The sequence below is a fragment of the Dendropsophus ebraccatus genome, chromosome 1 (genome assembly GCF_027789765.1).
Source record: "Dendropsophus ebraccatus isolate aDenEbr1 chromosome 1, aDenEbr1.pat, whole genome shotgun sequence".
NCBI classification, from domain to species: domain Eukaryota; kingdom Metazoa; phylum Chordata; class Amphibia; order Anura; family Hylidae; genus Dendropsophus; species Dendropsophus ebraccatus.
Window position 1 is genome coordinate 118003528 of NC_091454.1, and position 21954 is coordinate 118025481.

At 40.8% G+C, this 21954-nt stretch overlaps 1 protein-coding gene across 8 annotated transcripts in view; it reads right to left on the reverse strand.

Moving 5' to 3' along the window:
* Positions 1-21954, reverse strand: part of LOC138776414 (pendrin-like) — a 112725-nt gene that overhangs the window by 8254 nt on the left and 82517 nt on the right. For 5 of the 8 annotated variants that reach the window (XM_069956125.1, XM_069956130.1, XM_069956124.1 and 2 more), the window contains 5 exons: positions 14820-14912; positions 12926-13021; positions 6547-6774; positions 5086-5140; positions 2462-2532 (listed from right to left, as the gene is read on the reverse strand). In XM_069956125.1, the coding sequence (XP_069812226.1) occupies positions 2462-2532; positions 5086-5140; positions 6547-6774; positions 12926-13021; positions 14820-14912 (543 nt within the window). Of the gene's footprint in view, positions 1-2461; positions 2533-5085; positions 5141-6546; positions 6775-12925; positions 13022-14819; positions 14913-21954 lie in introns of those variants that run through there. The other 3 variants (XM_069956128.1, XM_069956126.1, XR_011360721.1) reach the window with 2 other exon arrangements.

Sequence of the window (21954 nt, forward strand, 5' to 3'; positions counted from 1 at the left end):
ACAGCTGCTCCAAGATGTAGTCAGAAACAAAGTTAAAAAGTAGAGATGAGCGAACCGGGTTCGAGTTCAAGTCTATCCGAACCCGAACGATCGGCATTTAATTAGCGGGGGCTGCTGAACTTGGATAAAGCTCTAAGGTTGTCTGGGAAAACAAGGATACAGCCAATGACTATATCCATGTTTTCCACATAGCCTTAGGGCTTTATCCAACTTCAGCAGCCACCGCTAATCAAATGCCGAAAGTTCGGGTTCTGATGGACTCAAACCTGAACTCGGTTCGCTCATCTCTATTAAAAAGGCATAAAAAAAGGTTTATCATAAAGTACACATAATATGACATATTTTGAGAGTTATGCTCCCTTCCTCAGAAATAGTGCTTGCAGCCACCATGTTTTATTTTGTTATTTCCAAGAGAGAGACAGCCCAGCTGCCGTGAGGCATCGCCTCGGTAAAAATGTCCACTGATAAAATGAAGCAATTTTAGAGCAGAAAGAAGACATAGACAAAATGTACAGTATCTAATGGTTTGTTTACACAGAAAGATTTATCTGACAGATTTAAGTCAAAGCCAGGAACATACTATGAACAGGGAACAGGTCATGAAGGAAAGACTGAGATATCTCCTCTTGTCAAATCCATTCCTGGCTTTAGCTTCATAAATCTGTCTGTGTAAACACACCATAGGATTGTGGGGTTGGAAAACATTGCATAGAGTAAAGGGGGTGACGGCTTACTTTGTGCTGCTTACTTTGTGTCCTGCATCAGCCGCCCATGAACTGCGTTAGTGCACCCCCCCCCAGTCTGGCCCTGTGTATGACCATTAGATATATTATCTATTAACCTTGCTCTCCATCTCAGTTGAGACTAGACAGACAATATTTTATGTACTTAACCAGTTAAGGAAATATGTATAATTTTCAATTTTGTCAAGACCTAATAGAGTTTGGGATTTGAATCTATAAATCCAGGCTGCCTAGTTGCATAGGATTCTTTTATTCCAATCTCCCTGCCTGGGGGATGGTCTGATCCTCTCTATTGCCATGAAAGTCAGGCATTTAGGATTGAATTGATGTACTTCCCAAAAGTGGCATATTTTCTATTTTCTACTTTTCTAATGTGCTCACACATCCTTCTTCTCAACTCCCTGTCTTTTACAGGTAGATAACACCATCTGACTTACAGTTTAGAAAGTCCCTTATTTCGTAACATTGGCAAACAGGCAGGCTTTACATTTGCCACACCTAAACATGCCTACAGTCTTCATGTCTAACCAAGTAGTCATAGGTTTTGGTCTCACATAATGACTATGGACTAACCTGTCCCTCAGATTGCGCCCCTTTCCGAATGTAATACTAGGGTGAGGCGAGAGTATGTCTGATAGATCTTTGTTTGCCAACAAAATTGGCCAGAATATATTCAGAATTTTCTGGACTTCAGTGGACATGGTATTATAAGTTTCAACAGTGCGGGCCACTTTATCCTTTGTTTCAGGAGAAATCTTAGGTATCATCAACTGGTGTCTATCTAAACTCTAAACATGTTTAAATGCATCTCTAAAAGTATTGTCACGGTAGCCTCTTGCTGAAAATCTCCCATTAAGAGCCTTGGCTTAATGATGGAATTCCTCCTGATCCAGATGTATTGGCCCTTTGGAACGCCCTTACGCAGTGAGGGGCGATGATGGCTCCAGTGCAATATACTGTTGGTAGCCAGTTTTTTTTATGTATGGTGGTAGCTAGTCTTGACCCCTCTCTGCACACAAGATAATTTTACATCCCCTATCTCATGTGTAAATTTGAGGCCAGCCCTGTTGCATGAGTAAGAATCCGTTCACACTGCGGAATCTTAAGTGGAGTCTACGGCGGGAATCCTCTTGAAGTTCCATTTGCCATTGATTCAGTAGGACATCTCACGCGCACTTGAAATTCCACAAAAATTCCGTAGTGTGATCGGCCCCTTAAGTTACGTTATAAAATTCTGAGAAGCCTCCTTGGTACCCCTCCACGAGATAAAAATGTCTATGTTGTGGGTCCAGAAGATAATGTTTTCTGTCCATTCATGTGGATTATCTGAAAAGACCATGGTATCCTCCCACCAGCCCAGGAGAAGAGTAACAAAACTCAGCGCACAGGGACTACCCATGTCCACCCCCATAAACTAGTAGTTGTGTTGCAACACAAAATGCAATAATTTCAATACAATGTTGTTATGAGTAATACAATGATTTCCCCTAGATCATAGAAAATATTCAACAGCCTCACCCCTGCCTGGTGGAGTATGGAGCTATGAAAAGACTCAATGGGGAACATTTATGAAGTCCGGTGTTTTTTACTCCGAGCTTACAAATGTCTCCGCAGCTCCAGATGCCTTTTTCCTTTTTTCGACGTTGTGTGAACATAGCCAAAGGCAGCTTTTGTCTTGTCTTTTTGAAAAAAAAGAGACTAAACACATGAAGTCTGACCTGTACAGAGTGTAACGGCTGAATGTGTCCATCCATCATGTGACTGCCTTCTCTGTGAGCATGCAGATGACCTGGGAAACATGAGACTTACTGTGATTAGACTCTTTAAGAAAAAAAGAGTCAGAACACAGAAAGTGCCGTGTTTTCCATGATAACTAAAAAAAATAATCAATGTAAATTGCAAAGTTGCTTTATATCACATCTACTGTTGATTAAGGTTTTAAAAGTTATTAACGACAAGTACACTTTAAATTCTTTCAGATCTTTTATAAATTATGTTTGCGCTCTTTCAGTTGTGTTTGAAACCTCTCAAATGATACTTAGAGATAAGTTTCGAGTCAAAATCTGAGTCAGTTTTAAACTTAAGCATAGTCTCAGCCAGATCCTTAAGTTTAGTGGACATGGACTCCAATATCTGTTTCTCCTCTTCAAGGAGTAGTTACATAAATGTCAGGGAACTGTCTAGGGACTCAAGTAGGTGTACCCTTAGACCTCTGGGGACTATAGGATGTTTAAGATCTCCAGGGATTGGAGCTCCCACCAGGATTTACAGGCTTTAATACTGACTTTGTATCCTTGGTACACATTCCTAAATGCTGTCTTGACTGATATATAGGAGGGTGTCAAGTTCACAAAGTCAGCCTCAGAAAATACTTCCCTAGCCTCATTAAGGAGAGACACCATATCAATAGTACCAATTTCTTTAGCCGCACATCACACATCAGAGGTACCATCAGAATTTTAGCGGTCCTGACGGTTCTTTGTAAATGCCCAGTGCTTAGTGTTCTCCCAAGGCTGAAATCCTAATCTTGCATGGTGTCTTAGATCCAGCAATCAACCCCCCCCCCCCCCCCAACAATTCTCTCTATACTGGCCCCCTCCCCCATAATGATATTTCTAAAGCATCCCCCTCCCCCCTCCCTGTTTTCCCTTTGGTGGCCAATATCATTAGGACTAGTAATCTTAGGGGCCTATTCCACGGCAGCGATAATCGGGTGAATCGGCCCGATTTGGCCGATTATCGCTCGGTGGAATAGATAAAACGATCGTTACCGATGTCCTTGCAGCCCTTGCACCATACATTACCTAGCAGGGCTTCTCCTCCGCTCCGTCTTCCTCACCGGGTCCCACGGCACAGCATCAGCAGCTCCGGAGCGGCCTGACTGAGCAGTCAGACCGGTCAGCCAATCACAGGCCAGGACCGCCGCAGCCAGTGATTGGCTGAGCTGTCTGACAGCTTAGGGCGCTCCGGAGTTGCTGATGCGCCGCGGGACCCGGGGAGGAAGACGGAGCGGAGGAGAAGCCCTGCTAGGTAATGTATGGTGCAAGGGCTGCAAGGACATCAGTAACGATGTCCCTGCAGCCCTCGCTCAACGATCATCGGGCCGTGGAATAGGCCAAGTAAACGAGCGCCGATCTAGCAGATCGGGCCCCCATCGGCCCCTTGAAATAGGACCCTTAGGCTTTCTGTCCCTTTAGAGGAATTTTTGAATGACAGGGACATCTAGGGGAGGTTCTGGCGCAGGGTTGCCCTTCTTAAGGCAAGTGCTCTGCATGTAGGGGTTAATATGGATAGTTTAAGGGACAAGGTATTCTCCCCCTGAAGTAGTGCTATCTGGTCATCACATGGAAGGAATCTCCCTTGTAGCAGTAATTTGTGATTATCATTTTTTTGTATTGCATAGGTATTACTATTCACAAATTATTTTCATCCTAGAGCATCAGTATCCTATCCTCCTAGAAAAGAGGTTAATATTTTAAAAAAAGTCAGCAATCTTGCGACTAACACCAGTGTTAATGCCCCAGATAGTTGGATATGGATGTTAATCCATTTCAGGTTTCCAGACAGATTTTGTTTTTAGACTTTTAACAGTTTTTAATAAAAGTGAAATTTTAGATTGTGATACGTCTCTGTGATAGCCATTTTGTTTATGTATGTCTCTAACACTTGGACTGGCTAATATTAATATCTCTATAGAGGCTGTCAGTCTTTTGTACCTTCAGTTGGGCTGGTTCCCACTTGGCCGCATCAGGGCCGGTGAGGCGATATGGATTGTTTTACATGATTTTAATTGTTTCCTGTTTTTATTTTAATAAACATATTTTGTTGATTATCATTTATATGCTGTGTGCAGTCCAATTTTTCCATCTCTGGTTTATTTTTCTTGTTATTTAGTAGCTGTATGACTATTATTTTAAGGTATATGGTATTATCACACATAAAAATGTTGCTTTATAATTATGTTGTCATAAAGATTTGTGTACATTTTTGAGGAGATGGACATTTGCCTTTTCTGCCTTGGGGGACCAAAATACTGTGCACAGACCATCTACATTAATGTATTTTTATCCGATATTGAATAAAAGTGGTTGTTTTATGGGACGGCTGCATAGCTGCCATTTTTCCTTGAACTGTAAAATACTGTGTACAAGCCCTGTATTGAAACTTTCCTTAGTATTTTACAGATAATATGATTATTTTTAGTGCATCAGGTTGGGATATCCTCAAATCATGACTCTTTGGGGTATTTGAGGACTTGCGTACCCTTTGTTTTAATATATGATAAAGTTAATTCTTACATGTACACACTCACTCAAACTGCCTTTAGTAACAGATAACTTACCATCATACTCTGCTATATATACATCTACATCAATCCTCTGGAATTCTTTAAATATCTGTAAAAGAAATAAAATTCTTTATATAAATGTACAGAAAAAAACAGCAATTAGGTCACACAAAAAGAATTTCATTTACATACTGCCCAGTAAGGCTGCATTGCAGTTGTGCTGCATTAGGGGCCCTATTCCACGGGACGATTATCGTTCGAATTGTCCTTCGGATCTAAACGATATTCGTTAGGTTGAATAGCAGTTAACGATTAAACGACGAACAAGAAATCGTTGATCGTTTAATAGGACCTGGACGTATTTTTATCATTGCTCGTTCGCAAATCGTTTGCATTGAATAAGACGTTGCTAGGTCATTCGCAGTAGCAACGAAAGCAATAGCGACGACAAGACGACCGCAAGAACGATCATAAGTAACGATTATCGTTTCATGTAAATGGGTGAACGATTTCAGGCTGTTCACAATAGCGGTTGTTCGAAATCGTTTATCGTTAACGATTATGCGAACGATAATCGTCCCATGGAATAGGGCTCTAAGTTTGTGGTTTACACCAAGATCACCAGCAAGTTTCTCCTACAATGTCAGAAATTTCAGCAAAACAAAAAAAAAGACTAAATGTGACACGACGAAAATGTATAAACACTCAACACTCAACAAATATTTTAGTTTAAATAAAAGAGTATATTTAGTAACAATTTTGGCAGATATTGGAATGGATATTATATATATATATATATATATATATATATATATATATATATATATATATATGTATATATATATAATCTTGCAGAAATTTCTGTGACTTGACCATCCATCTAAATAGGGTTCACAGAAACAGGGTTCCATGCATATACAGAAACAACTCCACTAACATGTATGAGCCAACCAGTACAGGCTATACAGTAGAAAGGGAAGACTGGAGAAGGTTTAGGCATAAAGATGAGCATCCTTGTCCTGTGTCTTCAACTGGTCAAGCTGCAACAAACCACAGATCACATACAGTGACACTGACACAGTGCAAGTGCTGTCGACATCACTGTGCGGCTCTTTAGTCTTGGTTACTGCCTGCCTACCTTCCCCAGTCTTCCCTCTCTACTATATAGCCTGTACAGGTTGGCTCCTCCTGCTGACACCATAGGCCTGCACTATAAAGAATGGGGTGCAAGCATCCCTGTGTGCACTATTTTGTTTTAAATATATAGTACTGTAGTGTATTGATTACATTATACAATTTTCAATCAATCAACCAATCAATCATACAGGTACAGCAGTTAAGTATTGGTGGATGCTGAAATCTATTAAACACATTTACATTATTTCTTATGGAAAAATGTTCAGTTCCCCAACTGCTCTGTGCTCAAAAAGCCTTTCAGAACAGATTGTGGTTGAGTACAGAGTACTGTACTCCTTTTGGTTAACTTTTGTAAAAGTGGCTTTAAGTTTTACTTACCCCTTTTAGACAATCCACAGCTACCACATCAAGAAAACTCACTTGTCCAAAATCTAATATAATACTGTGTATTGTGACTACGGGAATAGACACACAGTCAGGGAATTCTGTATTCCAGTCTACTTGCTTATTTAAATCACTTGCATTGACCTCTTTCCATTCCGTTCCATAATGATCATCATCTGATTCAGAATCTTCATCAGTAACAGAGTTTCTTTTGATTCCATTCTAAAACAATATACATATTAAGTCCTATATAAGAATACATCAGAGGCTTATCTTTGCTGACTGCAATTTTACTATATTGATGAAAGAAATGGCACACCTATACATTAAACCTACACTTCATTCTAAATCCGTAGGCATTAATATAAAGTTGCTCTTTCCTTTATATAACCTTTAATAACTTTATAAAAACCAGGCCCACATCGGCCAAACTCTGATAAATCATAAACTCACCCGGGGGTCACCATGTGTGGATGTTGCACCATAGGTGTGCAATTCCCCACGCTGTGATTGTAGCTTATTACCTGTTGCTTAAATCACTGTGGCAAAATAATACCCTGAGGAGTTCCCGTTTGGAACAAAATGCATAGCGTGTCACCAGCTATCATTTGATTAGGTTATTATAATGAATAGGTTGAGGGACAGAGTGACGGAGTAGAACTTATTAAGACGGGAGCTTTGTCTGGAGGGCCAGGATTAATAGGATATATTAGGGTATGACGGGCTGGTCTAATAATATACGGGCCTACCTAATATACTTTGGTGCTACCAGGCCCTACTTTATTGTAGGTGGGAGAAGTTTATCAGGGCTTCAGTGCAGGGCAGGGATGCTTATTTTAATCATAAACGTTTACCTAGGAACATAGAAGTTTGTCGGCAGAAAGTCCATCTAGTATGACCTTTTAGTAATTCACTTCTTATTATCTTAGATTTTGGTGGTTGGGAAATCATCTGGGAAGTTGAAATTGGTGGTAGATTGGGGCATATCATAGTGTCATTTGAAGGGACTGACTACATCATATATAGGTTCTATGTACTTAATGGTGATAACATCACTTTCTTTGGGTAGCTAGAAGTCCTGTTTTTGCATGATCCAGTGTCCTGTAAAATACAGTAGCTTAAACTGTGGTTAGAAGAGGGGGTATAGCTGATAGATTTGTCATGATACTTAGTGACCAGACCTTACCTCTTTATTCTGTGTACTTCTGGTATCCATGATCTATGGAGACTTCTCTCATTAGTCTCATAGCAACTGTTCATGGTCACATATAGATATTTCTTAACATTCTAAGAATTTTTACTAGAGTCACTGACACTGATATTCACACTATGATTATATCAGAGCATTCCCCAATCTCCCTTTCTTTATTGCACTTTAATCTAAGTGGTACAGAATTCCAATGGTGCTTTCCTGCGTACAGGGTAAAGGATGATAATTTTACTGAAATGGGGATGTGGCTGGAATATTCTTAAGATAGTTCTATCCACACATCCAGTCTCTCATTGTATTGCGAGACTGTGAAGTGGGTCCTTTAAGGTTATCGTATACCCTATGGGGGTGATTTATCAAAGGGTGTAAAATTTAGACTGGTGCAAACTGCCCACAGCAACCAATCACAGCTCAGCTTTCTTGTTACCAGAGCTAAAAGCTGAGCTGTGATTTGTTGCTGTGGACAGTTTGCACCAGTCAAAATATTACACCCTTTGATAAATCTGGGCCTATATGTCTATAAAAAAAGAAGATCTATTCAGAAATATCGGTAGGCTGGCTCGCCACTTTGTTCCATATATACAACTTATTTGTCCAATCCTATGTTGCCCACTTGGCAGGTGTGGAAGGAGGTGAAGTGTACTTTTGATCTTTTTGCAATCCTGCAAGCTTTTATGTGCCAAATATAATGCTTATTTGTTTTGTTATGCCAATAAATCAGGTGGCTTTACTGCATGCCTGACCAGGGGCCAGGGACCCATACAGCATTTCCCTGCTGTATGGGATGATGGTGATAGGTTACACACAAACCCTAGTGTATTAACCCCTTAAGGTCAAAGCCAATTTTCGTTTTTGCTCTTTTGCTTTTTCCATTTTATGTTTAAAAGTCAATAGCGCTTGCATTTTTTCACCTAGAGACTTATATGAGCGCTTATTTTTTGCGAAACCAATTGTACTTTGCAATGACAGGCATTATTTTTCCATAAAATATGCTGCGAAATTTGTTTTGATTTCGGGGAGTTTTGCATTGACGCCGTTCGCCCTATGGTAAAACTGACTTGTTATGCATGTTCCTCGAGTTGTTACGATTACAACGATATGTAACATGTATAACTTTTTTCATATCTGATGGCTTTTAAAAAATTCAAACCATTGTTAATAAATATATGTTCCTTAAAATCGCTCTATACCCAGGCTTATAGCGCTTTTATCCTTTGGTCTATGGGGCTGTGTGAGGTGTCATTTTGTGCGCCATGATGTGATCTTTCTATCAGTACCTTGATACCGCATATGCGACTTTTTGATCACTTTTTATTACATTTTTTTCTGGATTTGATGCGACCAAAAATGCGCAATTTTGCACTTTGGGATTTTTTGCCGCTGACGCCATTTATCGTGCGAGATCAGGAATGTGATTAATTAATAGTTCGGGCGATTACGCACGTGGCGATACTAAATATGTTTATTTAATTATTTTTATTTAATAATTTATATTTATAAAATGGGAAAAGGGGGGTGATTTGGACTTTTATTAGGGGAGGGGATTTTTTCTTAATAAAAACACTTTTTTACTTTTTTTTTTACATGAACTAGAAGTCCCCCTTGGGGACTTATATATACACAGCAATGATCTCTCACAGAGATCAATGCTGTGTATATACACAGCAAAGATCGATTACATCGGTCATAGATTGCTATGGCCTGCTGCAGGCCACAGCAATCTATTGCCGAGCCGGGATCAGCATCAATGCGAAGCTGAGGCCCGGCACGGGCAGAAGAACGGATCTCCCCCCGGGATCGCATCGCGGGGGGGAGATCCGTCCCACTAGACACCAGGGATGTCGTGTATAAAGCACTTCAATTCAGCTGTCAGGTTTGACAGCTGCATTCAAGTGCTTAATTAGTCGGTGCGGCAACGGGACCCGCAACGGCTAATAGAGGCACTGCCCGGCTGCAGATTGCGGGAGCGGTGCCATTCAGAGCGAGGTCCCGGCGGGACCCCTCTCTGAACACCCCCCGCGGCACCATGACGTACCAGGTACGTCATGGGTTGCTAAGGGGTTAAACTACGCTCATAGCACTTAAAAAATGTTGCTGGGAATGCATAAAGAAAGAGTAGGTTTCCCAAAACTTATTGGCTATAATAATTATTACCTAATTGACCATGTCCTAGATTGGATCTATTGAATAAGCTTCCATTTCAGTTACTCCCTGGATGTGAATCTGGTACATCCTTGGGACCTGTCATCTTGTATGCACAAACATTATTTTTACTTGGAAGGTTTATTATGTGCCTTTTTTGCTATCTAGGCACCTAAATCCCTAAGGTCACCTTGAATTTTCTAAAGGAAGGGAAATTACTATTATTTTTTAATCTGTGGGACAAGGTATTGGGTAATATATGACAACTGTTATACTTAGAGGAGAATGATGGCTGACCTCTTGGGAACTTTTGGTAAAATTGGACATGTCTGAAACTTCTCACAAATTCATTTTTGTTCTTCTAGACTTCAGTAGCAGTTAAGGCTACTTTAAAGGACTCTAACCACCAGTCACTAACCACCAGAAGTTGCCATTTTCGGGACTGTATAGGATTGTGAATAAAATGTTTCTACGGGTGTATATGCACCAGATTTTTGCAAAGTGAGAAACTGTACAAAAGTCTGAGAAAATGGTTGGTGAATGCTGGCACAAAATAAAAATTGCCTTTGGAAGGCTAAACTGTCTTGTTTTAGTCTATTAAACCCTCTATAGCTAAATCTATTGGGTTCCATAGTATTCCTAGGTTCATTCATGTGGTACTTCTGGTAGCCAAGCAGGCCCTTTTAGCTATTTCTGATCTGAACATTTTCTTTGAGGTTGGTAGGCTTGATACTGAAAGGCACAATTTTTTAAGAATGTGGACCACATTCCTGCTGGCCCGTTATCCCAACCTCAAATTGAAAATTTTTCTCTATTTCACTATACTGTACTTTATTTTACCATGTTTGTAATCTAAGGGGTATGCTCAGTCCCTTGTACCTTTTTCTTTACCTTAACAATGTTGTAATCTTATTGCATTCATTATTCTCTGCTGAGCTGGATTTTGCTGTTTCAGATTGTCTGCTGTTATTTGCATACACTGTTAGGCCAGGTTCACACACTTCATTTGTGCCGAATTGGGATGCGGGCGCATCCGTGTGCGCCTGCATCCCAATTCACCATAACCGACAATGGAGAGTGTGGCTGAAGCCGCACTCTCCATTGTGTGAGCTGTCAGTGTTGTGCCACACAAAACTGACATGTCAGTTTTACCTGCAACCTCTAGGGATCCCGGCCGGAGTGTATACTATCTGTATACACTCCGGCCAGGATTCCCTCTGACTGAAGTGCAACGTAACTTTTGTATTAATCACGGCTGTTGTTGCAAATCGGCAACAACGGCCGTGATTAATACGAAAGTTACATTGTGTGAACAATCACTGGCCGCAGTACTGTCCCATCTCAGTCAGTGATTGGCTGAGCAGCCTGTCACTCCCAAGATGAGTTAGTCTTGGAAGTGGCAGCAGTTGTGATCAGAGGGGGGCACTGAAGACACTGCAGAGGAATGCTGGGGAGGGGGGTTCAGAGAGGTAAGCGTAAGCTCTTTGTTATTTTCCATAAGTCTGCAGTACAAGCATCAAAAATTTTAAAGCACCGGATAACCCCTTTAAAGCAACTTTATAGCCACAATCGGCCCCCTCAAACCGCTTGTACCTTCGGATAGCTGCTTTTAATCCTAGATCTGTCCTGGGGTCCGTTCGGCAGGTGATGCAGTTATTTTCCTAATTAACAACTTTTAAACTTGCAGCCCTGTTTCAAATTGGAATGGCCTAGAGTGTTTGTGCCCTAGGCTTGCAACGCCTCTCCTTCCCTCCTCCCCATCCTCTTCATCATTAGGAATATCCCTGGCAGGATTTCTTCTAATCATCACTTGTCTAAACACTGCACAGGTGCCTTAACGATCCAACATGTGCAGAGTTCAGACAAGTAATGATTAGGAGAAATCCTGCCCAGGAGCATTATTAATGATGAAGACGGCGGGGAGGAAGGATGGAGAGGCATTGCAGGCCTAGGGCACAGACACTCTAAGCCATGCCAGTTTTAGGCTATGTTCACACTACATAAGAGACCGGCCGTTCCGTTACCCGGCCAGGTCACGGAACGGCCGGTCTCTGCCCGGATCATCCCAGCCGGTACTTAAGTACCGGCCGGATGCTCTTTCCGCCCGAAGGGTTCTGATGCGGGCGCATCAGCCTGCGCCCGCATCAGAACCTCCCACAGCACACAATGAAGCAAGCGGCCTGAGCCGCTCGCTTCATTGTGTGAACCGTCAGGGTTTCCTACGGCCGCAATTCACTGAAAACTGACATGTCAGCTATTTGCAGCCCCGTACGAGATCCCGGCCGGAGCGTATACAATGTGTATACGCTCCTGCCGGGATCCCACAGAAGATAAGGCTATGTCCACACCTCACAAAGTATGGCCGTTGTTGCCGATGGCAACAATGGCCGTACTTTTACGTAGTGTGAACATAGCCTTACACAGGACTGCAGGTCTAAAAGTTGTTTCTTAGGACAATAACTGCATCACCTGAAGAACAGACCCCAGGACAGATCTTGGATTAAGAGCAGTTATCCGAAGGTAGAAGCAGTTTAGAGGGGCAGATTGAGGGTACAGAGTCGTTTTAAGGTCTTTTGCAACAAACTCACCTAATCATGCCTTGCTTTGTGCACTGAAGCATGCTGAAACGGAAAAGGACCTTCCCCAGAGTGTTCCCACAAAATGGGAAGTCTGAAATTTCTTAATATGCTGAATCATTTTTTTTTTCCTTTACTGGAATTATGGGCCCAGGCAAAACCTTAATGCTTCTACTTTTCAATAAGAACACTCACAGTTAAAAATGGAATATTTGGCAAGGAAAATATTGCAGTTGTGGCATCCTATTACAGTACAGTGAGTGCTTTTGAATGACCGATTCTTTCACAAATGTTTGTGACTTCATTGGTAGGTGCTTGATTTTATATATCTGTGTTAAATGGACTAAATGAAACAGTTAAATCCAAAGATTAAATGGTGTGTCCCAATACCTTTGTCCATATAGTGTACATAATAAACAGACATATTTGTCGCTAACTTCAATACCTCATTTGATGTTAACGGTTTATTTTTGAGAAGTTTGTTTCTCTTCTGTTGAGCCTTTGTTCTTTTGTTAAAAACTCTAACAGCGTCAAACCCAACCTGAGGGAAATAATTTGTAGTTATTTTAGTTGCTTACTTTTAAAAGTTATCAGTAAAAAATAATATTAATAGTAATAATAATTTGACAGTTATTCAGGTTGTTTGTTTTTTTTGGCAGAAATTGCACAGGTTGAAAAGCTGCATCTCAAGCTAAAATGAAAACCAACTTTGCTAATTTTTTGCCAAACTTTAGAAAAATAAGTCAAGCTGTACATTTACTCTAAAAGCGGATGCACCATTTCCAAAGTGAAATTATGTTTCTTTTCTCTACCTTGGCAGCACTGGCACAGAGATCCTGGTGGCACTGTCCATTTTTCAGAACATTGCCTGGTTCCTGCACTTTGTGCTGTTTTCTACAGGTGCATCGGCCTGATCTATTCACTCTATCCTTTAGAATCAAGTGATGCGTATGGGGAGGACAGGTGACCAGCGGTTAAGATAGCTGATGGCCTTTAGGGGGAGAGTCATCATTATGCACACTAGTGCAGAGTGGTAAAGCCCCATTTGCAAAACTTGTTGCCCAAACTCACAATTTGGCGAAATATTTGCAGAGGAACTTAAAATATAGCAAAATTTTACCACTCTAAGCTGGTGAAGGTAATGTGAAATTCCCACCTTACACTGCATTGACACGTTCAATGATTTTCAAGGTCCATGGATGAAGTTTGCTATCTACCTCCATGATCCGTAAAATATGTTTACGTTTTGTATCCGTGTTGCTACCATGTCTTTGTTTTTCAAGGATCTGTTTAAAGCTTTTTATATTACACTGATAACATCACATCCATGTTTTTCATGGATTGCACACGGATGGTTATACGGAGATGTAAAATCCTTGCAATTAATGGAAAGCATTTAAAATACATGGTATGATCTCGTCCGAGTTATGACATTCTATCCTATGACATCCTATTTTTTCACTCAATGGATTGCGGATCCGTTAAAAAACAAAGATGTGAATAGCCCAACAGAAAGCAATGGACTAAAAAATTGTCCATGATCACGGATCCGTCATCACGGACAAATTCACAGAATGTGTGATTGCAGCCATAGACTCTTTTTTCATAGCCATAATTAAAAATAAGCACAATGGCTGCTCAGACAGATATACCAGATTTATGAAATTATGCAGAATTCTCTTCAACTACCCTTCCAATTCAAAAAAAGTTGTCCAGGATAAACACATAGGGGGACATTTACTAACAAGTCTAATGTGTTCAACTATTCTAATAAGGACTGGTGTGTATTTTGGTCCAATATTTTGTGACTGATTTATTAAAATGTAGCACTGCCATAGTGAATGTATCTTAGTAAAAAAGCACAAAAAAAGGCGCAGAAAAGGGCGCAAAAGTGTAAAAATTGCGCAAACATATTCACCTGGTACTGAACAGACGTAAGCCTGCACCTATTTGTGTGAATTTTAAAAAGGTTGCAAATGATAAATTGAGCGCTAATCCCGGATTATCAGAATTTTTGAGTGAATACTCAAAACAGGCAGATTAAAAAAAGTTGCATTTAAAAAATATTCGCCCGTCGAATACTGGTTCATAAATAGGACTTAGACCAAAAATGGTTGAAAAATCTAATCATTCACCTAAAAATAGTTGCAAAGTACTTGATAAATTTCCCCCATAATCTCCTGTGCTGCTGGGGCTGCGGAGGACTACAGTAGAACAGGTAAGTATACTGTGTCCCCTGCAGCCCCGACAGCATAGCAGATTATGTGTTTATCCTGGACAACCCCTTTAATTTATGCAAATTATCTTATTAATAACAAATTTGATCTAAACATACTCACAATTGATTTAATTCCTTCTTTTAGACTTTCAACATTGCCATAGAATATAGCGCTGGAGAATCGGATTATTTTAATCCCCTCTGGTTCATCAACCTGTGCAAAATCCAAACATTTGCAAGAATATGTAATTTAAATCTTTTATTACATATATAATATACCTTATAAATCTGGTTTGTTCACATGAACAAATTTGATACCTACCTATTACATTTGTTAAATAACTTACCTCTAGGACACTTCCCTATTGAAGTACTAAACAATAAACAGGATCCATGGCTAGATCCACACACTGCAGCACTTTTGGTTTGTTGCTCCCACAACAGTGTGTCAGGCACACGTGTCTCGGTGCAATTCACAGGTGTTCATTACAAAAGTGCAAGGCTCAGTTTCTCCTTACATCAGTGCAGTCACAAATATTTTTTATAATAGTATTGCCAACAGACACTACACAACAGTGCTTAACCTCCGGTTCCTGACTGCTCAGAGCTGGAGAAAAGTCAGTGACAATAGCAGAATGTACATGGCTAAAAAGATATACCCCTGTAACTGCACCTAATTGTCGCTACTGTTAGTGTATCTGATTGTTGCCAATGTTAGTGTGTGATTGTCACTCTTATTACTGTACACGATTGTTGCCACTGTTACTGTAAGTGATGTTTCTGGCGCAGAGAGCCCACTTGCACATAAATCTATTCACAAGTGCTTGTATTGCGAATAATTTATTTTCAAGTGGGCTCTCTGCGCCACTTTCGCCAGAGAGGCAGGTGCATGACGGGGGTGCGGCAGCACACAAAGAGGGTTTCGGCCTCTGTATGTCCTGCATTTAACAATTTTCTGTTGGGAAAATGTTAAGGAAACCTACGCCAGCTCTGAATCAGAACATAAAAAAAGACCAGTCAGATTTGAAAAATGCGTCTTGGGTCTTAGCACCAAAGGTGGCTGTGAAGTTAAATGGTTAAACAGAGCTGGGTACACCAAGTAGATTTACTGTATTGTTCTGACTATAAGGCACACATTTTAGCAAGAAATCCTGCTAAAAATGCCTGCCTCTTATTGTCCACAGTCAGGGCCACCCAACTGTGTCTAACCACCCTGACAGCTTCCCTAGAGATCAGGTTAAGCGCTGGTTCGGTGCTTTGCTGATCACTGAGAGAACTATGCAGTCATCCACAGCTACACTGTTCTCTACCTTGCAGGGAACTAATCTGTGTGATCGGTGTTAAGCAGAAAAGGGAGCTGATTGCAATGGGCACATCACAAGCAGCTTCCTATTATGCAGAAATAATAGGAAGAGCTTGCCCAGCATGTGATGGTAATGTGTAACTGCAGCTCAGCTCCCATTCAAGTTATGAGTTGCAGTTGCATGTAGTCATCACCACAAAATGAATGGAGTCAGACTCTGTTCACTGTGAACTGCAGGCACCGAACACCGATCAATTCATTTTGCATGTGAAACCCTTTTAAACTTAAAGGGGTTATCCGGGTAACAAAAACAATATTCTAAACAATCCCCCTTCCCAATACCACCCTATGTCTAGCAATACATGTATACCTATCTTGCACCTTTTTAATGTTTTTTTTCTCTTTCCAATCCACTCTGGATGTCTAAAATCCTCTACTCTGGGTCCACTCTGACCACACTCAACTCCCTCTTCCCCCCTCCCTTTGTAGTCACAGGACATGTGATCTCAGGAGACATAATCTGCATCATCTCCATGCACCTGTGCTGCTTTCATAGACTTACATTTGTCCCTAAGCCTAGGCTTCTGTAATATGAAAAGTTATAGTTCTATCTATGCTTGCTGTCAATGAATGCACGCATATGTACCTGTCTTTGTGTCTCAGCTCTGTATATTTTAAGTGTTATGGATGTTCTTAGAGTCTTAATGGAACTAGAATGTTTTCATCCAAAGTTAGCAAGCAGAGATCTAAACCTACACTACACCCCCACCCCCGTTAAACAGATGCTTATTATGCAGCACATAAGCTACACCATGCATACCATGTGATGCGAAATTTGTGAAAAAAACTGTCTTGTGTTTACTGGGCAATAGTAATGACAGCAGTTGGCAAGACAGAAAGCTAAGGGGGAGTATGCAAATAGACCAATCAGGGAAATGCATAATGGGAAATGTAGTTTCCTATTTTAGTTATACATTGACTTTTAGAAAAACCTGTAAGGGTATGTTCACACTGAGAAATAGGCGAGTATTCAGCGAGGAATAGAAGAGGAAAGTTTTCTGCTTGAAATTCCTCGCCTATTCATCTCTGGCAGAATAGGAGCAGAATTCAAGCGGAATGCAAACGGAATTCAAGCTGAATTTTAAGCAGAATTCAAGCCCCATTGACTTCTATAGTATTCCTGTAGAGGAATGCACCCAAAGAAGTGACATATCACTTCTTTGGGTGGAAAGTGGAACTCTCTGCTGCAGAATCCCGCCTTGCTCAGTGTCAGACCGCATCTCTATGGGAGGGCTCTTGCACCTCCGCTCTCTGCTCAAAGAATTGACATGTCAATCCTGAGAGCGGATGAGGGTGGAGGCGTGCCCTCCCATAGAGATGCGGTCTGACTCTGAGAACACCAAATGTTGAATGTTACCATCATGTACAACCACAAAATGACATGCCACTCATAATGTGTCAGGAGCGTCTTGTCATTTTACGTATGTACATGATAGTGTTCTATGGAATAGAAAAGGTACACATAAACATATGAGGAGTGAACTGGAAGCATAAGGTACTCCATAGAGAAGCTTTTTGGATACTAAATCTTTGCTTCAGATTCCCAGCAGGTTTTAATTATAAATATGTATATTTATTAACAATTAATATTTATAGGTATTTGTATAACATGTTGCTGGATGTTTCCTCCACACCAATAGGTAGAACTGTCTGCTGCTCCACCTGTGGCTCACATATTAATTGAGTATGTGATGATTTATTGAGCCGCACCGGTGAGAGCAGCAGGTAAGCTGAGTTGTTTACTTTGTTTTGTATATATAAGAAACTATTGTTTGTAAAGATTTTATGCAGTAATTAAGACGTGTGTTACGTCGAAATGTGTTGCAATCTTACCGATGGATTTATATTTTATCTGTGGATTTAAATAAAGGACATAGGGGGAAATTTATGAAACTGGTGTAAAGTAGACTGGTCTTTGTTGCCCCTAGCGACCAATCAGATTCCACCTTTCATTTTCCAAAGAGTCTGTGAGGAATGAAAAGTGGAATCTGATTGGTTGCTAGGGGCAACTGAGCCAGTTTCACTTTACACCATGTTCGATAAATCTCCCCCACAACTTTTACGGGATTGGATTTTGCCATGGACTTTTTTCCTTTTATATTACTCATGAACATAAAAACAGTGGTTGAATTTGTTTTTTTTAGTCATACCTCCAAAAACAAGCAATCAAAATAAAAAATAAAAAAAATGTTATCAAGCAGCAGCACAGGAATAGAAAACAATGCAGTGTGCACCTCATTAGACTAGATCTCAAGTCTGTAGAAAGTCCAATATATACAGGCAAACAGTGAACAGTGAATTTTAAGTGACATTTCAGCAACATTCCTTTTTCAAGCATAACAATCAGCGCTAAGTATATATATATATATATATATATATATATATATATATATATATATATATATACATACACAGTGGTGCCTTGGATTACGAGCATAATTAGTTCCAGGACTGTACTTGTAGTCCAAATCCACTCTTAGGGTGGCTTCACACACACCGTATCGCAGCGGATTTTCTGCTGCGGATCCGCAGCTGATTTGATCTAAATAACTGAACACAGCATCAAATCTGCACCAACAAATCTGCTTTGGATCTGCTGCAGATCCGGTGTGTGTGAAGGCACTCTTAAACCAAAGCAAAACTTTCCATAAGAAATCATTAAAAATCAGACAATTGGTTCCACACCCCAAAAATAATGATTTTTCATTTGTTTATAACAAGTAAAACAAATGAAAAAAAGATTTAGAAACAGCTGAATATGTGATATTAAAAAATTACTGTACAGTATAGCAATCAGCATGTGGTGTATAATGTATAGTAAGTGCATAAACCTGAAAATACAGCAGCAGTTTGTAGATACAGGATGGAACTGCAGATCCCCATAACGGCGCGATGGGAAACACAAGGGCTGACAGAGACTGCAGGAAGCATGAAGGAATGAGCAGGGTATATGTGGGCACAGTATAGCAGCACTCTCTATCCGGGGAGAGAGGGGTTACAGCTATGGAGAGATTACCTCCACAGTCCTGTCCCCTGATGTGAGCCCCAGCCTGAAGAGGATCTGCTATGATTTGGAAGGTGAGGGAGACTTCCTGGGTCAGAAATATAGACCCCACTATGCAGACTATGCTCCTCTCCCACTCGCCCTGCCACCCGGTACAGGGAGCTCTTAAACCAAAGCAATGCTCTTAAACCAAGTCACAGTTTTGAAAAACTGTGAGCTCTTAAACCAAAATGCTCTTAATCCAAGTTACTCTTTAACCAAGGTACCACTATATATATATATATATATATATATATATATATATATATATATATAATAAGACTGTATTAATACAATCAGATCATGGTGACTTCTGTGCGGTATAACCAGAATAACGTGCACAGTAGCTGCGTGCATGTGCACATCGTTTATAATACATAGGGGGCGCCATCCTGGATAAGGGTACACTGCCTCAACCAAGTACATAATTAAAAAAAGTGAATTAAAAAGAATATTTAAGACTCTTTGGTCTAATTTGAGTGTGGTGATAGAATTAGGTAATGCTGACATCTAGTGGACATTCCCAAAACTACCTCTGATATAAAAGGAACACAGGCATGCTGCACTGAGAGGGAACGTCATATGAGCTAGCTTGCACATGTAATATGCATACAGCAGACAGTGGGCATATACACTACTCACAAGAAGTTAGGGATACTTGGCTTGCAGGTGAAATTTATGGTAAAAGTTTAGACTATAGTGATAGTACATCATGAAAGTAGGGCATTTAAGTAGAAGCATTCAATGGTGATTTTCTCATCTCACACAAATAACTGAAACAAAAGCCAACAATAGTGGTGGGTGTCCCCCAACAAACAATGGCACTGCATCAATAACTGCTGAGAAATGGTATACTACTCTTCTTGAAGAGAGGCCCTCAAGTCATTGAGGTTCTGGGGTACACAGTTACAAATCTCTACACAGTGACTCAGCTGATCCAATACGTTTTCAATGGGATTCAGGTCTGGAGAATGCAGGCCAGTCCATTTGAGGCACCCCTGTCTCCAGCAGCCATTCCTAATAGTGCGAACTTGATGAGTTGGACCATTGTCATCCATAAAGATAAAATTAGGACTGTGTTTTTTCATGCAGACACAATGACTGGGTTAATGATACAACTACAAATGGGGGACAGCGCTCATCCAAGGATATAAAAGGGAAAGAAAGGGGAAAGGGACTTACCCGGTGTATGTGGGTGTGAGGAGATATCCTCCCTAGTCCCACTACACCAGTATCCAAGGACGCAGTTAATCACCAGTCTCTGTTGAATGTAACATCCACAAGGAGGGCGCTCAGCATAACCCGAGGAGGAAGGACCAACCCGGTATATATATAGAAAAGATAAAAATGCAAAAAGATGCAGCGCTCAGAGATAGGGACTTATGAAATGTGGGAGATGAAGCCGTAAACACGGCATAAAACACTCACTTCACAATGGGGGAAAGGCTGAAATCATTCAAGCCAGACCCCCTCCAGGACGCTTGTAAGTGGTAAACGATCAGTAGGATCCACCTTGTTAATTCCAAAGGTTCCGTTTATTGATGATGATGGCAACGCGTTTCAGTGGGGTAGCACCCACCGGACTGAAGATGCAAGTGGTTTATTTCCGATACATCAGAGTAGGCTAGGCGGGGAGAGGGGAGATGGTGAAGCAGGTGTGTTCAGCAGGAGCAACAAAATGTTTCACGCCTACAGAGGCGCTTCGTCGGGCTAGGAACCTAGCCCGACGAAGCGCCTCTGTAGGCGTGAAACATTTTGTTGCTCCTGCTGAACACACCTGCTTCACCATCTCCCCTCTCCCCGCCTAGCCTACTCTGATGTATCGGAAATAAACCACTTGCATCTTCAGTCCGGTGGGTGCTACCCCACTGAAACGCGTTGCCATCATCATCAATAAACGGAACCTTTGAAATTAACAAGGTGGATCCTACTGATGGGTTAATGATGTCATTCGAGTAGTATGGGATTATCACTGTACCATGCAATTCACAAAGTGTAGGGCAGTTCTGTATTGACTAGACATATCTGCCCACACTGTAACACCACAACAGTGGCTGATGAGGGACCAGTGGGCTTCAGTGCTGTTCAGACTTGGCAATACCTGATGTGTGTATTTTTATGTTTTATTTAGAAATAAATGAATAATGAAAATGTATTGTTTTTTGGGGGAGATGGGGTGATTTCTTAAAATTATATTTTATTTTATATACATATTTTTTTTCCCCTAAACATCTTTCTTGTACCTTAGGGCCCTATTCCACAGTAACGAGAATCGGCCCCATTCGGCCGATTATCGCTCTGTGAAATAGAGAGAACGATCAGCCGATGATCGTGTCATCGGCTGATCGTTCATTTAGGGCCAGACCTAAAATCATTGTTCCCCCCACCACGCATCACTACGGTTCCGTAGTAATCACAGCCGTTGTTCATGATTTGCAACTATGGAATCCTGGCCGGAGTGTTTACACATACAGTAGTATACACTCTGGCCTTGACAGCAGCCACAGAAAACATGTCAGTGCACTCAATGGCACGCTCCATTGTGTGCAGCGACAAAAGAGTGAAGATTATCTGGCCAGTACTGCAGTGTCTTACTGCAGTACTGCGTGTCTTACGCCATGTGAACATGTATGAATAAGACAAGGTCCTTTACTGAAAAAAAAGTCAAAAAAGACAAAATTGGAAGTGTTTTGGTTTGGCTTTTTTCAGGGCAGTTTGGTATTTTAAAGTGCGTTTGAAATAAATTGCAGCAGGCTATGCATTTGGGTGTTTTACCACAGAAACGTTCCAAAAATAAAGTCATGTCTATATGCATTTTTGTTTTTTATTCTGCTGTTTATTTTCCCCAAA